This window comes from Mchenga conophoros, linkage group LG7 (genome assembly GCF_057382185.1).
Source record: "Mchenga conophoros isolate Kocher_MC1m ecotype Shallow Benthic linkage group LG7, M_conophoros_male_GT1.1, whole genome shotgun sequence".
Lineage (NCBI taxonomy): Eukaryota > Metazoa > Chordata > Actinopteri > Cichliformes > Cichlidae > Mchenga > Mchenga conophoros.
In genome coordinates, this window is record NC_140532.1 from 62,552,649 (window position 1) to 62,566,164 (window position 13,516).

The 13,516-nt window shown below is 38.7% G+C and overlaps 1 protein-coding gene across 7 annotated transcripts in view; it reads right to left on the reverse strand.

Moving 5' to 3' along the window:
* Window positions 1-5,950: 5,950 nt before the first annotated feature.
* The window catches only part of wt1a (WT1 transcription factor a), a 29,394-nt gene continuing 21,828 nt past the window's right edge, over window positions 5,951-13,516 (reverse strand). For 4 of the 7 annotated variants that reach the window (XM_085280683.1, XM_085280682.1, XM_085280681.1 and 1 more), the window contains one exon: window positions 5,951-13,431. In XM_085280683.1, coding sequence (XP_085136809.1) covers window positions 13,310-13,431 — 122 coding nt within the window. In that variant the 3' untranslated portion in view covers window positions 5,951-13,309. The remainder of the gene's footprint in view (window positions 13,432-13,516) is intronic. The other 3 variants (XR_014893128.1, XR_014893126.1, XR_014893127.1) reach the window with 2 other exon arrangements.

Sequence of the window (13,516 nt, forward strand, 5' to 3'; positions counted from 1 at the left end):
GGGAAACATAGCATAATGTGTCAGTGCAATATCACCACAGTCAGAGCATGTGTAATACTGGGATATGTGCAATATAACTGATGTGCTTCCGTTATTATTATCTATATTGTCCTCTGTTGTCCACTCCTCTTGTCATTGTTTGGTCTAATATGATGTGTTCACTGTTTTTGTCTTTGTCACATGATCTGTAAATATTATCTCTGTATGTTTTTACTAACTTGTGTGTAACACCAACCTGCCAGAGGGTCTGCAGATGAAAACTAGCCCAAGTCTATAATCTGGCATATTTGCATTTGTGTAAAATGCTTATTAATATGTGCTGCCCCTCTTTCTAAAATAAATAAATAAATAAATATATTAAACTGATGAGAAGCTGTGTTCACCCCAGAAAGCTCCCAGAAATTTGGGCAAATGTCTGCTGTGAAATTTTTAGCCAAACCAAATTGCAGGTCAGTTTAAAGCCGAAAAGTAGTCCAAACTCTAAACCGTTCCTGAGATGCAGAAATGTTTTCACATAAAATTCATCGACTGTACTTCCAAACAAATTACACTTACAAATGCTTGTAACACAAACGATGAAAACAGTAACTGCAAAGTTGAGACCGAAAAGTGTTACAGTTAAAGTGATGAGGTGATAGCTGCCATTGGTGATTGTAACAAATGTAGGTTTTATTATAGCAGAGGTTCCGAAAGTGTCCCTAGAGCGGGCCAATAATAAGACCTGGGAATTGCACCACATGGGAACCATTGTCAGCTATAAATCATATCAGACAGATGCTTTAATTTCTTTCATTATTGAAAATTTGATCATTCTACTTAGGGTGCTGATCCAGAAACTGGTGCTTTCAAGTGCTTTCAGCACCTGAACCTCTTGCTTTAAGGAAAGTGTGACCATAACGCCTTTGTTGGCAGATACAAAGAAGAGCCTTCCTATGTATTTGCATGCTGATCGTAACTGTTTTCATAGAGAAACACCTTATAAAAAGCCTTATAATTTAACTTATACCTTTGATTCTTACAAGTGTGGTGTGTATTTGACCTCTGACCTATCTATTTGACTTCTCATCTAGACTATAGTGAGGGTCTAAAAGATCCTAATGTTATTTAGAGCTATATGTTCCTTACTGCCATTGTTTGTTTTGGCAACATTTGGGAGATTATATACCAACATATGTGGATTCTACATATCACAATATAGTTTGCATACAAATATCCTGTCATCCTGTATCAATGTGAGTGATGTGATTTTGAATAGAATGACAAGCACACGTGTTCAGTCTAGGCTGAAAATGTAGACATTTGTGTGACAATGAAACATGCAATATTCACAATATAATCTTTTAGATAATTTTATTAAATTAATAAAATTAATAAAAACATATCTTATTGGGCACTTTAAATTAATAAACTCAATTTACAGTGCCCAATAAGATAAGTTATGTATTAGTTGACAAAAAAGAAAACCCCAATAATCTGACATTTCCCTCTGAGCAAGCACTCGGCGACAGTGGGGAGGAAAAACTTTCTTTTAAAAGCAAGAAACCTCCGGCAGAACCAGGCTCAGTGAGGGACGGCCATCTGCCTCGGCCGGTCCTGGAGTTTTTAAAATGACTTGTTAGCCAATTTAAAAAGTTACTTTGATGTCAACTAATACACTTAAACTGTCTGTCATGGTCCTGGGCCATGTTGGCCCAGTATTCTTAGTTTTCATGTATTTTTGTATTTTATTCCTTATTTAGGCCATGCTTCCTGGGTTGCTCTGTTACGTTGTTCCTTATGTGTTTTCCCCTTGTGACTCTTACCCCCGGGCTGCCCCTCTGTGTATCTGTGAGCCCTCGTCTCTCCTTGTGTTTTATTCCATGTTTTCCCCAGCCTGTTATGTCTGTGTTCTCCCCGTGCTCTCTCTCCTCCTGTCTGAACCTCTGTGTACTTCCTGTTTTACTTTGACAGTCTCCTGTCAGTGTTGCATTTACTCCTGCCGTGTCTTGTTATGGTTATCAGTGTCACATGTGTTCCCCGTGTGTTCCCACTTACCTCGTTAACCCTCTGTGTATTTATGTCTGCGTCTCCCTCAGTTCGGTGTCGCGTTCTCCCTCATTCATGGCTGTGTGTTTCTCCGTGCAATATGTTATAGTTTCCAGTTTAGTTTGTATGGTTTTTCTGTCCAGCAATAAAGCTGTGTTTTGAGTTCAATCCTGCCTCCGTGAGCTTGCGTTTGGGTCCTCATCCTGTCTGCACACAGCCGCAACCATGACACTGTCCTAATAAATTTAAACAAATATTTACAGGCAATCCTGATGGATTGCTTACAGAACATTCATTTTGTTTTGTTTGTGTGCGAACTCCGTATACCTCGACCCACATAGGTTTTAAACATAGGTCTGAATAATTTAATGTGAACACCGGCTTCTGCCTTGAATGTTTTCCACTCGTGAATAATCTCTCTTACTGTAGAATGATGGACTTTAAGTTTTTTGGAATGGTCTTATAACCCTCCCCAGATTGATGTGTAGCAGCATTTGCTTCTTCAAGGCCATCGCTGATGTCTTTCTTCTTTTGAGTTTTGTTAACAAACATAAAGCTTCAGACCAGCAAACTGGAAAACCTTCTGATTTTATTGACATGTTCATTTGCATTAAATTATTAGCAGCAAATGACTGCTTCTTACCCTTTTAACTCCAATGGAAACAGTAAGAGTGTAGTTTTTCACATACTGCTTCTGCATTTTGGCTCACCTTTTGCTAAATAAACATAGATGTAGTGCAATATGTGATGATCTGAGGCTGTGTTTACTCAGTTTAAAACCAGATCACTGATACTAACTCCTGAGCTGACTGTAAGTTAACATGCGCCACAAATAAGGGTCATATTTGGATTTAAAACAATCAAGAAGAAGCTACCACTGAATGCTACTTTCCCCTGCGTGACACTGGAATCAGTAACACATACTAAATAAAAGAAAAGTGAAAGTTACTCCCTCAAATTGAACCCTCCATACCCTGTAGGAAACTCACTTCCTTGGAAAATGGCAGTAATTAATTAACAATATGTGTATCAGTAGTGCTAAAAAGCTATTATATCAAAAAGTAAAGGGAAAACAGTCTGATGAGCTGAAACTGAAACAAAATGAAGCCTATCATTAGGAATGCTGACTTGTTGTAATGTCTGTTTGCTTTTTGCAGCTTCAGTTCTTTTTTCAGTCAGTAGGTGGCAGCAAACTACAAACAATGGTTGCAATTTACACTCATCTGTTTTCATTAGAGGTAGAACCCAGAAGCACATCCACGTTTACGTCTACTGCTTGGTGCTACACAAAAACAGGCTCAACAGACTGAAAATTACTTGTATTTGGATAAATCCAAATCAGACGTCAGTGAAGCTCCATAACCACTTCTGCTTTTTAGTTTTCTCAGAAATGGATTAAGCCTACACCCAAACCTACAGATGTGTTCACTGACTTTTTCTCTTAGTCTGGAAATAGACTTAATCCACCCATTACTCAACTGAATTGATTATCATGACCCTCACTAATAGCCACTTAATAAGTTAAGAGTGATGTGCAAAACCCATTAGCCAGAGTAGTATAAATATTTAAACTTTTAGCAAATCCAGCAGGTTAATTAAGTGATTTCACATCATATTTTCAAACAGCTTGTCCATTATCAGTCAAACAGACAAATTCAGACAAAAGCACTACTGTCAGTGACTCAAACTTTAACTCTCAATCTGGGGCAGACAACACTTGGATTGTATGCCAGATTTACACAAATCCTCAAGTTAAAAGAAGACAGATTATGTTCTCAGATAAAGCAAGCAAAGAGGGCGAAGCAGCGAAAGTACCTGCACAATACATCCACATAAATCATAATGGAATTTCTTTTTTAGAACGCAGGAACATCAGGGGAGTAAACATCTGTTTCAATGTCTAATCACAGATTGTGCTTTCTGTTGTAAATGTTTTTAGTAAGGCATAATTAACAAAAAGGCTAGAGAGATGAAAGGATGCCAAGCTGATATCAGGCCTCAGTCACATGCATTGTTTCTTAAATTCTGAAATTAAGTGGCCAAAACTGCTGATGATGCAGCCCATCAGCTTTCATTGGCATTACATGATTTACAAAAATGGCTGAATGACTCGTGCCTTAATGTAAAAAAGACTGTATCCTTGTTTTTTAGTAAACCTAAAACAACTGTGGCTGCAGTAAAAGTTTTCTTGGGTGCACAAGAACTAGTTAATGTTGAGGAATTTAAGTATTTGGGAATGCTACTAGACTTTAAATGATCCTTTAAAAAACACATTGAAAAAGTAGTGAAAACCGTAAATGTTAATATACAGAACTCTAGACATATCCGCACATCATTAAAGGGACCACAATAGCCTTATGATCCACTCAGACGTGTTACATTCAGATGGTTTCAGCCTAAAAAGAAACAATGACATTGATCAACCACAAGTGGGAGGTAGAGTTCCTCCAATGTCCACACATTGAACGCAGAGATACCAACAAACACAAACGCACACTTTCAAAATGTTACTTGGCCTTGACCTTCCTGAAACTCATGAAGCATCTGTCACTTTTACAAAGTGACTTATTTGTTTCCAAGAAAAGACTGAGGAGATAAATCTGATAAAATGCTGACTAAAAGGTGAAAAACTGACAGAAAGAGCCAAGATCAATGTGCTTCTGTTTAGCCCAGTGGAAGCTAAAAATGCAAAAGGTTATCTTGAGGACATTATTCGCTTTAAAAACAACAAGCCCCATCTGAAATGTTAGCTTTGGAAAATGCTCACACTGAGACAGAGGGCACAAGCTATCTTGGAATTCATTTCCTTATAGGAAAAAGATCCACTGACAATGGCTCAGAGCATTTTTTTATTTATTATTTTTTTAATCTTTACAGTGTCTTAAAGAGATACATGTTCCAAAGTAGCTGACAACAAAGAGGGAATTCAGGTGTTCGTGGACAGCGTCACTGCATCACATCCCTCTACTGAAACTCCCGCTCTCAGCAAAGAATGTAATATTCTCTAATAGTATCTATAAATATTAAATATTCTTTATTTATTTATAGACAACATGAGTATTTTTCCAGTTATTCCATAAGTTGCACAATTTGCATAAGTTTATGCAAATTGTGTGTGCAATTGCAGAAAGTCAAAGACACCAAATACCTCTTAACGTATTATTTCTTTATGTATTGAAATGTATTTGTATGCTTCTAAATGAAAGGAATTTGATCTATTTTCATTTTATTTTCAGTGAACTTCTTGCTGTACATGTAACTGGTGCAAAGGGTTGTGGATCAGATAGCCTGGACAGGAAAGCTGGTTTGCATGCTTGAAAAATTAAATGGGAACCACCAGGAAAGCCAAATGAAACAAGTTGCACACTTATGGCTGGTTCCATAGACTCCCATGATAAAATGGTTCAGCTATAAAAACAACATGTTCAGAAAACAGTTTTAGATCCGTGTGGATTTTGTTTTTATGCTTAAAGTTGGGGATGTGGCTTACTTTGATTGGCAGATGTCCTCCCAAAGACCGTTGAAGCTGCTAGCTATCTGCGAAACATGATCTCGGTTAATCTGAGTGACTGAACAGCCTCTCTCCACAGTGTTTGTGTTGCTGGTGCCTTTAGGTGCATTTTAATGGCATGCTGTGAGGTCCAGCCTGTCCAAGAAGTTTGTGCTCCACCTTTGGTGAGTCGCCACTAAAAAGCAGCTGAGGGTTGCACATAACGCCCATTATTACTTCACTTTGCTGAAGTTTGTCAGAGCTGCTTGGTGATTAGGGGTTTTGACTTCTACCTGTTATTATTTTTTTAGTCTGTGACTGTGCTTTTTGGGTTGTATTGCTTAAACTTTTACACTTTAATGATTAACCCTGGAGAAACCATGGGGTCAAATTTGACCCCATGGTTTCTCCAGGGTTAAATCAAGTGAGGTGATTTTTAATATGTGGATTTAGGTGCTAAATCCAGGGTGCTAAAAAATATTCTCAATCAGATGTATTGTCTTGTGTTACATTCATACACAGCAATCGATACACCTTGATAACCAAGCTAGCAAGCAATAGCTGAAATCTTAAAACCCCTTCTTCTGGTCTAAATATGGCCATTTCGCTAATATAATGGCTGTGAGTCCAGACTAACTTGTGATGTTATGGTGGCTACATTATTCTTCTATATACAGTCTATGTGCAAAAAACAACAACTTGATTTTTTTTTGAGTAATACACATACCAACTTTAACATTTCTCTTCAGTTTATAAAGAAATATATATAAAACAAAAATAATGCATTTCACCAGCTTTAAAGACAAAAATCTCAAAATTTTGACCCTCTTAGTCAGCCTAGACTGCAGTCCATTTCTTGTTTACACCATTTCTTGAAACGACTTTGTTGTTCACTTGGCTTCACTGGAGAGGATAACCAAGCTGGAAGTGATTTTACTCCTCTGGACGACCACTGCCAGAAACTGTCAAAAGCTTTAGCTCAGTCTGAGCTGGAGGAACATCATCTTCTTCCTGTTTTGTGCCATGAAGCAATAAAACAGATTCCCCTTTAAATCCTACCCAGAGGCACAAAATGTAAAAGACAGAGTAGATCTGCTGGTAGAATCTGACAAACATCACTTCATGAAGTCATTATTAATGTAGAAATGAACACGCTAAAATTCACCAGCGTGCAAAACAATAAGACAAGTAGCAACGGCGTGATAAGTGACTGTTTTTCTCCTGTTTATTCAGCACTTACGCTGCACTTTTTGATATTCATCTCTCCTGTGCCTGCAGCTTTGCTGTACTCATGTCAGGATTTTTATCCTCCTGAAGCAACTTGAATCTCTGACAGTAAGTGAAGGAGTGCAGCCTCTTGAGAAACAAACTGCACTGAGTACTTCCAGTACTGTGTGCATGCACGCATGTGTGTGCGTCTGTGTGCATGTACACGTGTGCTTTTCAGGGCTGTGCTGAGCCGTACCAGGACCTAAACAGTCACGGTATCGTCTCTGCTTCTTTGCTTCCACAAAATACGGAGCAACATGACCGCAGAGGATGCTATTTGTCCTATTTTTCCTCTTACTCCCGCTTTCTTTCTTCTTTCTGTTTCTTTCACAACATTGCTGCTTCTTTTTCCTTCAGCTCCAGAATAAGCGCTGCTCTCCGCTCTTATCTTCAGACACGAAATATGATTTAAAAACAATTTTCTTAAGTGAGAAAGACCCACGGGGCCGAGAATAAGACAATCAGTGCACTGTCAGCACCATGACTGGATTAACTCAAAAGAGGGCAAAAGTTTACTTTCTCAACACTTTATCACAAGCAGGGTCCTCATGTATGCACCCGATGTTTTAAATGAGATCAATGGTATGCTATTTAGGACAAACAGAAGAAGTCATAATTTTAAAGTGAGATTCAAATTGGATTTGCAAAATGCTCAAATATTCTCGTGCGCTTGGCAATAAAGTTCTGAAATATTTTATGTTTTTTTTTCTGGAAAGAAAAAGAAGGGGGGGGGGGGAAGATATTTATGTAATATGCAAATGGGTCTGGGACAGTCATGGTAACAAGAAAGTACACCCTCTGTCAATTCTAAAGTTTTACATATCAGGACCTAATAAAAGATTATCTTGTCCTTACCAGCTCTGAAAATTAGGTAAATAATTTGGTGCACAGAGAAGTTCATGTTCAACTCAATAACTGCGAGGTATCCAGGTCCTGTGTCTTCAAAACAAGCCCAAATCATCACCACTCCACCACTGTGCCTGACACTCGGTATGAGGTGTTTGTGCTGATATGCTGTGTTTGGTTTTTTTTTCAAATATGCCGCTGTGCATTATAGCCAGACATCTCCACTTTGGTTTCATCTGTCTGTTTGTTCAGATGAAAGTTTGCAAACCTAAGCTGTGTTATTTTTAGGGAAGATGCTTTCTCCTTGCAACCCTACCAAATAAGCCATACTTGTTCAGTTTTCTTCTAATTGTGCTTTTATGAACTTTAACCGTTGCTAACTGAGGTTTGTAGAGTCTGAGATGTAGCTCCTGGTTTTTTTGGGGGGGGTTAAGTTTTTCTGAGTATTGGACGGTCTGACCTTGGGGTGAATTTGCTAGAACAGCCACTCTTAGGAAGACTGTGGCATTATGTTGATACACAGCTGAAAGCTCTGGTTTTATAGAGGCGCTCACACTTGCTGATGCAAGCGCCTCTATAAACATGCACATGGCTGCTACTCAGCCTTTTAATTCCTAAAAGGAATTAAAAGTAGTAAGTGTGTACTTAGTTTTCCACACACTGCATCTGCGTTTTGGCTTAATATTTTTTAAATAATGATACACAGTAATATGTCATGTTTTGTAGTCAATCTGACGTTGTATTGTACCTAATCTTTCTGCTAAGGACCAGATGTCCTGACACATAAAACCTCATAACCTTATTCAAGAGGGTGAATTGCTTATTTGGAAACTAAATGGAACTTTGCTATCATCAAAGTTATTATTTCCACTTGTGTTTTTGCTGATATTAAAGGGCAAAACATTTCATGAGATCAGGGTATTTCTACTAATGTGTAAGATCACTTGTCCATAACACCTTTAACCTTTGTATCCTCCAGTATGTGATGTTTTTCTAAACAATGCTGATTTAAGCCATAGACTGTATATAAAAGATGGATGTAGCTACTGTGATGTTTAAAAATATATAAAAGAAGAAAAGAAGAACTACCACATTTGAATAAAAGGGCAGAGTTTGCAGTGTTACCAGCTAATACTAATGGTAGATCTGGTGACGTCCCATTTACACCCTGTGCAGAAGAAATCAGCTACAGAGACGTCGGCTGCATTTTGTTCTCATTGTCACTCATTGGCCAAGAACTTGGGACAGACAAGCTGCTAGCCAATGAGTGTTCCCTGGAAAATCATCCTTTATAAAATGTAGAATGACCAAAATGTAAAAAGTAGATTTAATGTTTTATTCATTAAGATCTGAGACAACAAACTCATCAGGAGAATGTCTACAAAAGTCTGCAACCAGGAAGATCCGTGTTTGACTCACTTTTCAGTGAATCAAAAACATCCATCTTTTATACGTTTTCTATGTTTTCTTGAAGCCTGATGTGGTCATTGCAGGGACTACAGTTGTCCAAAAGGACGAAGAGACTCGTTGTGCCATGACTAATGCTGTAACGCAAAACATTTACATCTCCACAATACAGCACCTAAATAGCTTGGACTAATACAACTTCTAGATTAAAATATCTGACTCTTTGATTACTCTGGATATATAGAAAACAAATAGTTTATCTTTTTTCTTTTTCAGTTAAAAGCATCAGTCTGCGGCAGCTCTACAGGCGGTGGCAGTCAGAGAGCAGTGAAATTAAACTAGAACAGTTTTTGCACCCTAAAATCAAAACTAGCATAAAAAACTGGTTGACTTGACCTCAGAAGCAACTCATTGCTTGACACTGAGCAGAACATTAGCTCAAACTGAGTAAAGACGTGTTTGCCATTAAGGAGCTAAAATGTAAAGTGCTTTACGTTTGAGAAGCACCGCGAGGCATGTTTTTCTTCTCCACCTCTAATGGGCCCGATCCCTGTTTTTTGCTAGGACATTTAGATATAGCATCGAATGTGGCTACTGCAAGTGGACACAAGTTGTTACACTGACCAGCTTTGTTACTTCAAAGGGCCTTAGCGGCATGAACGAACACACACACTCACACACACACACACACACACACGCAGTAAGGGTAGAAGGAGAGATGTAGGTCTCGTCCGACAGCTGAGATATAGCACAAGAGCCCTGGGGAGTTTCAGGGGATTTCCACCGAGGGAATCGGACACGTTGTCTGATTTACTCTAACACTTTGGCTAAACTTATGATAAAAGTTCACAAAGGAAGCAGCATTACTCTGTCATTATCCGTCTCTACACTCATCTGTCTGCTTTTTCCTCCATGTTGTTGTTTTTTTCATGTGACTGTTGAGGACTGTCGTCTTTCTTAAATAATAATAAATAATAATAATAATAATACCAAAAAAAAAAGAACAAAAGAATGTCTTTTGACCTAAAAGTGAAGCTAATGGTGCACGAGGAAGAATGAGAGGAGTGGAAGCAAAGCAGCAGGAGAGAGGGGCTGAAAGAAAACACGTTCATTTTTATCTGGCTGCTTCTTCTTTTTTTCACTGAGAGTCAAGGAATGCAACCAGGAATCTGGTGAGAGATAAAGAAAGGAAGGTGGATGGTACTGTACTGTACTGTGTGTGTGTTTTCTTATTGTGCAAGTCTGCGTCAGCTGGAGTGCGTACACTCCATAATGTTTCATTCATTAAATTTTAAGTTAAAAAGTGTTGTTTTAACCACAAACAGGGCAGGATGTATGTAGGGAAGAAGAAACAGGTCTCTTGTGTGCTCTGGGAGGAAACCCCGGTCAAGGTCAGCTAATGTATAGTCTTAGATTTTGCACATATTTCACTTTAAGTCTTTTGGGTCTTTCTACAACTTATTTTCTGTTATCTAATGTTTTAAAAAAAGACTTGTAGATTATTCTCTGTGAGATAATACCACAGCAGAAACTGGACACAAAATGACAAAAAACAACCACAGAGGCCAAATCTTACTGTATCAAAACAGTCACAAGACATTTAAACAGAGAGAAATTTTCAATCTCACACTTTGAGTACAAAATGTTTCACTGACATTTTCTGTTTTATGACTCCAATATTAATACACTTCAAAGAAAAGAAAGAAAAATATAAACAGTTTCTCGATTCATCCAAAGAGAAGTCTAATATATATCAGTTAATTTACATCTTTCCCCCTATGAAAACAGTTCAGTTCCCATGATGAAGAAGTATTATTTACATCTTGACCATAATGTCTCGGCCACAGAGCCAGTGTGACCCGGCAGACATATTTTAAAGCTCGCAGTGCTGAAAACACTGCCAAAGTCCAGCAATATTTACACACCACAGGGACAAGAGACAACTGAGCTCCAAGAAAAAAAAGTCACATTAATCAACAACAACAACAACAAAAAAGTTCAGCTTTTTAAATACAGCCGTAAAGTCATGTTTGTGGCAACGAGATATTTTATGCAGACCAGACAAAACACCAAAAGCTTTCACAGAGCGAGTGCTGCAAAGATGCAAGTTATTCTCTTGATTTGATTCTTTCAGATTAAAAGCAGCTTATTGTTAAAAGGACGACAAAAAAATCTCTCTCTCTGCTTTTAATCCGTCCAGTGAAAGCAGGTTTTATATGCAAAATGGTAACATGTGCGCCTTCTTAAAGTAGTTTTGCAAAAGAAATATTTACAACAGCTGAAAAGACGCTAAGCTGTAGGTTTGTAGGCCGCTGACTATAACCTTTGACCTCACTCTGCAGCATTGAACAGTTAAGATCTGGCGTCCTCTGGAACACATCCTGGGCATGGAAATGTAAAATGAAAGATTTGCATACATTTTTAGAACATTTACACCCAATGTTTGCCTGAAATTATATTTTATGCAGGTGGAAACACGTTTTACTTTCAAGCAAAACTATCAGGTGAAGCTTTTTGTTTTTGTTATCTCCTCTTGGTTCTCCTGAAACATGGGTACAGAGAATCTATATAAAACTGATTATGTATGTTATTTACTGTCAACAAATCCCATAAAAAACACCATCATCTGGGGAAGCAGGCTGCACTCAGACATTACTCCTCTGTGTCACAATAATTAGGCTACAATAATTAAACATACCAGCATTGCACTGACTAGCATGCGCCATAATTAGCGCCCGTTTGGAGAGAGTGCAACACGGGTTATTTTTTTATGGCTACAGTTTACGAACGTCCCCTAAAGGCGTCACAGCCATGAAGTTACTGAGAACAGCTACAAGGATACACTCGCTGAAGGTGTGTGTGTGTGTGTGTGTGTGTGTGTGTGTGTGTGTGTGTGTGTGTGTGTGTGTGTGTGTGTGTGTGTGTGTGAGTGTGGCAGGTTGGAGCTCCTCCTCCAAACACAGAAGTCATCTGTGACTGGAAACCATAGAAAATAGAGCTATCTTTGTGAGAAGCATTTAAGAAGGATTTTTATTTTTTTGCACCGTTCACACTTTTTCTGAGTCCGAGTTTTAAAGGTATAGTTAGAATTAGGGCAAGGGTTTGGTACTTGACTGTGAAGGCTGGAGGTAAAAGGGCTTTGGATTAGATTTATGTTAGCCATGTATATGTGGCCCTCCTCTTTAGACACCGAGTGGAGCAGGCAGCAACTTTTAGCTAATATATGAGGCTTAAACATCCAAGCAACCTCAAACGTGACACTGCAAATTATCACAGAAAGCAGCTGTCAAGCTATGCGTAGATCGACATACAGAGATTTCTTCATTTTTTAGTAATTTAATTTCATACACTCGCTGCTGAGCCAGATCCTCAACAGACATCAGTCTGAGAACTACGTATTGCTGTTTGAGAAAAACCTGCTAATACTCAGGTGTTTTAGGAAGTTATTCCACCTTAAAGAAAACATACATGGCCAAATGTTGTGAGTTTGGAGCTCAGAATAACATAGATATATTGCAGAAATGATAATATAGAGAGAGCATGAAAATATGTAGACGTGCTGGTGAAAACAGCACGTTTGAAGTACTTTGTTTAAGATAAAAAACCTCAGTGGGAAATAACCATTGAGTACTCTACCAGGACTATGACTGGCCAAAGTAGCATCTTACCAGATGACATAGCAACTCTGCACGAGGGTGTTTGGGGAGGTCGCTGCGATTTTCACACATTGATGATTTTGTTTTTGGATTTTTTTGCATTTCTTGACAGAAGCAAAAACACATGTCAGTAAAAGAAGATTATCATTTCCATCAGCAGTGATTTATATAAGAAGCATGGCACTGTTCTGAGACACCTCCCTATTTCATGGTCACAGGACACAGCAGGTTTTAAGAACGAAGATGAGATGCTTAAGTCAGATACAGCATAAAAGGTGAAGCACAGTTATAGGTATGTTGCAAGTGGAGAGCTTAAATGAGAGAGTCAGCTGAATGGGTAAGGAAGGTATGAGCTGATCTGAGCTGGCCTTGAGATCAACTGAACTGATGAACTAAGTAATATACTGCAGTTTCCAAGACTACATCCCCTTTGTCAGAATTCTCCTTGATTTTAGACAGATTTGCATTTCACCTCAGAGTGCAGACTGTGGTGTGTAGCTCGTAAAATTTAAGTCCTAAATGTCAGATTAAGACTCCCACGGAGGCTTTTTTGTTTTGGGCTATGCAAAATAACATGTTAATATTTTAGTCTTGGAAACGGGCTGCAGAGACACACTCAGATGGACAGCTGGAGCTTGGTGAGGTTCCTCTGGTGCATATTGTGGTGTCGTACCAGCTCGTCGCTTCGGGCAAACTTCTTCTGACAGTTAGGCCACCGGCAGTTAAACGGCTTCTCACCTGAGAGAGAGGTGGGTGGAGGACGGTGAGGCAACGACAGGAGGGGGAGAATTAGCACCAGAGGGATTTAAAATCAGGGATTTCT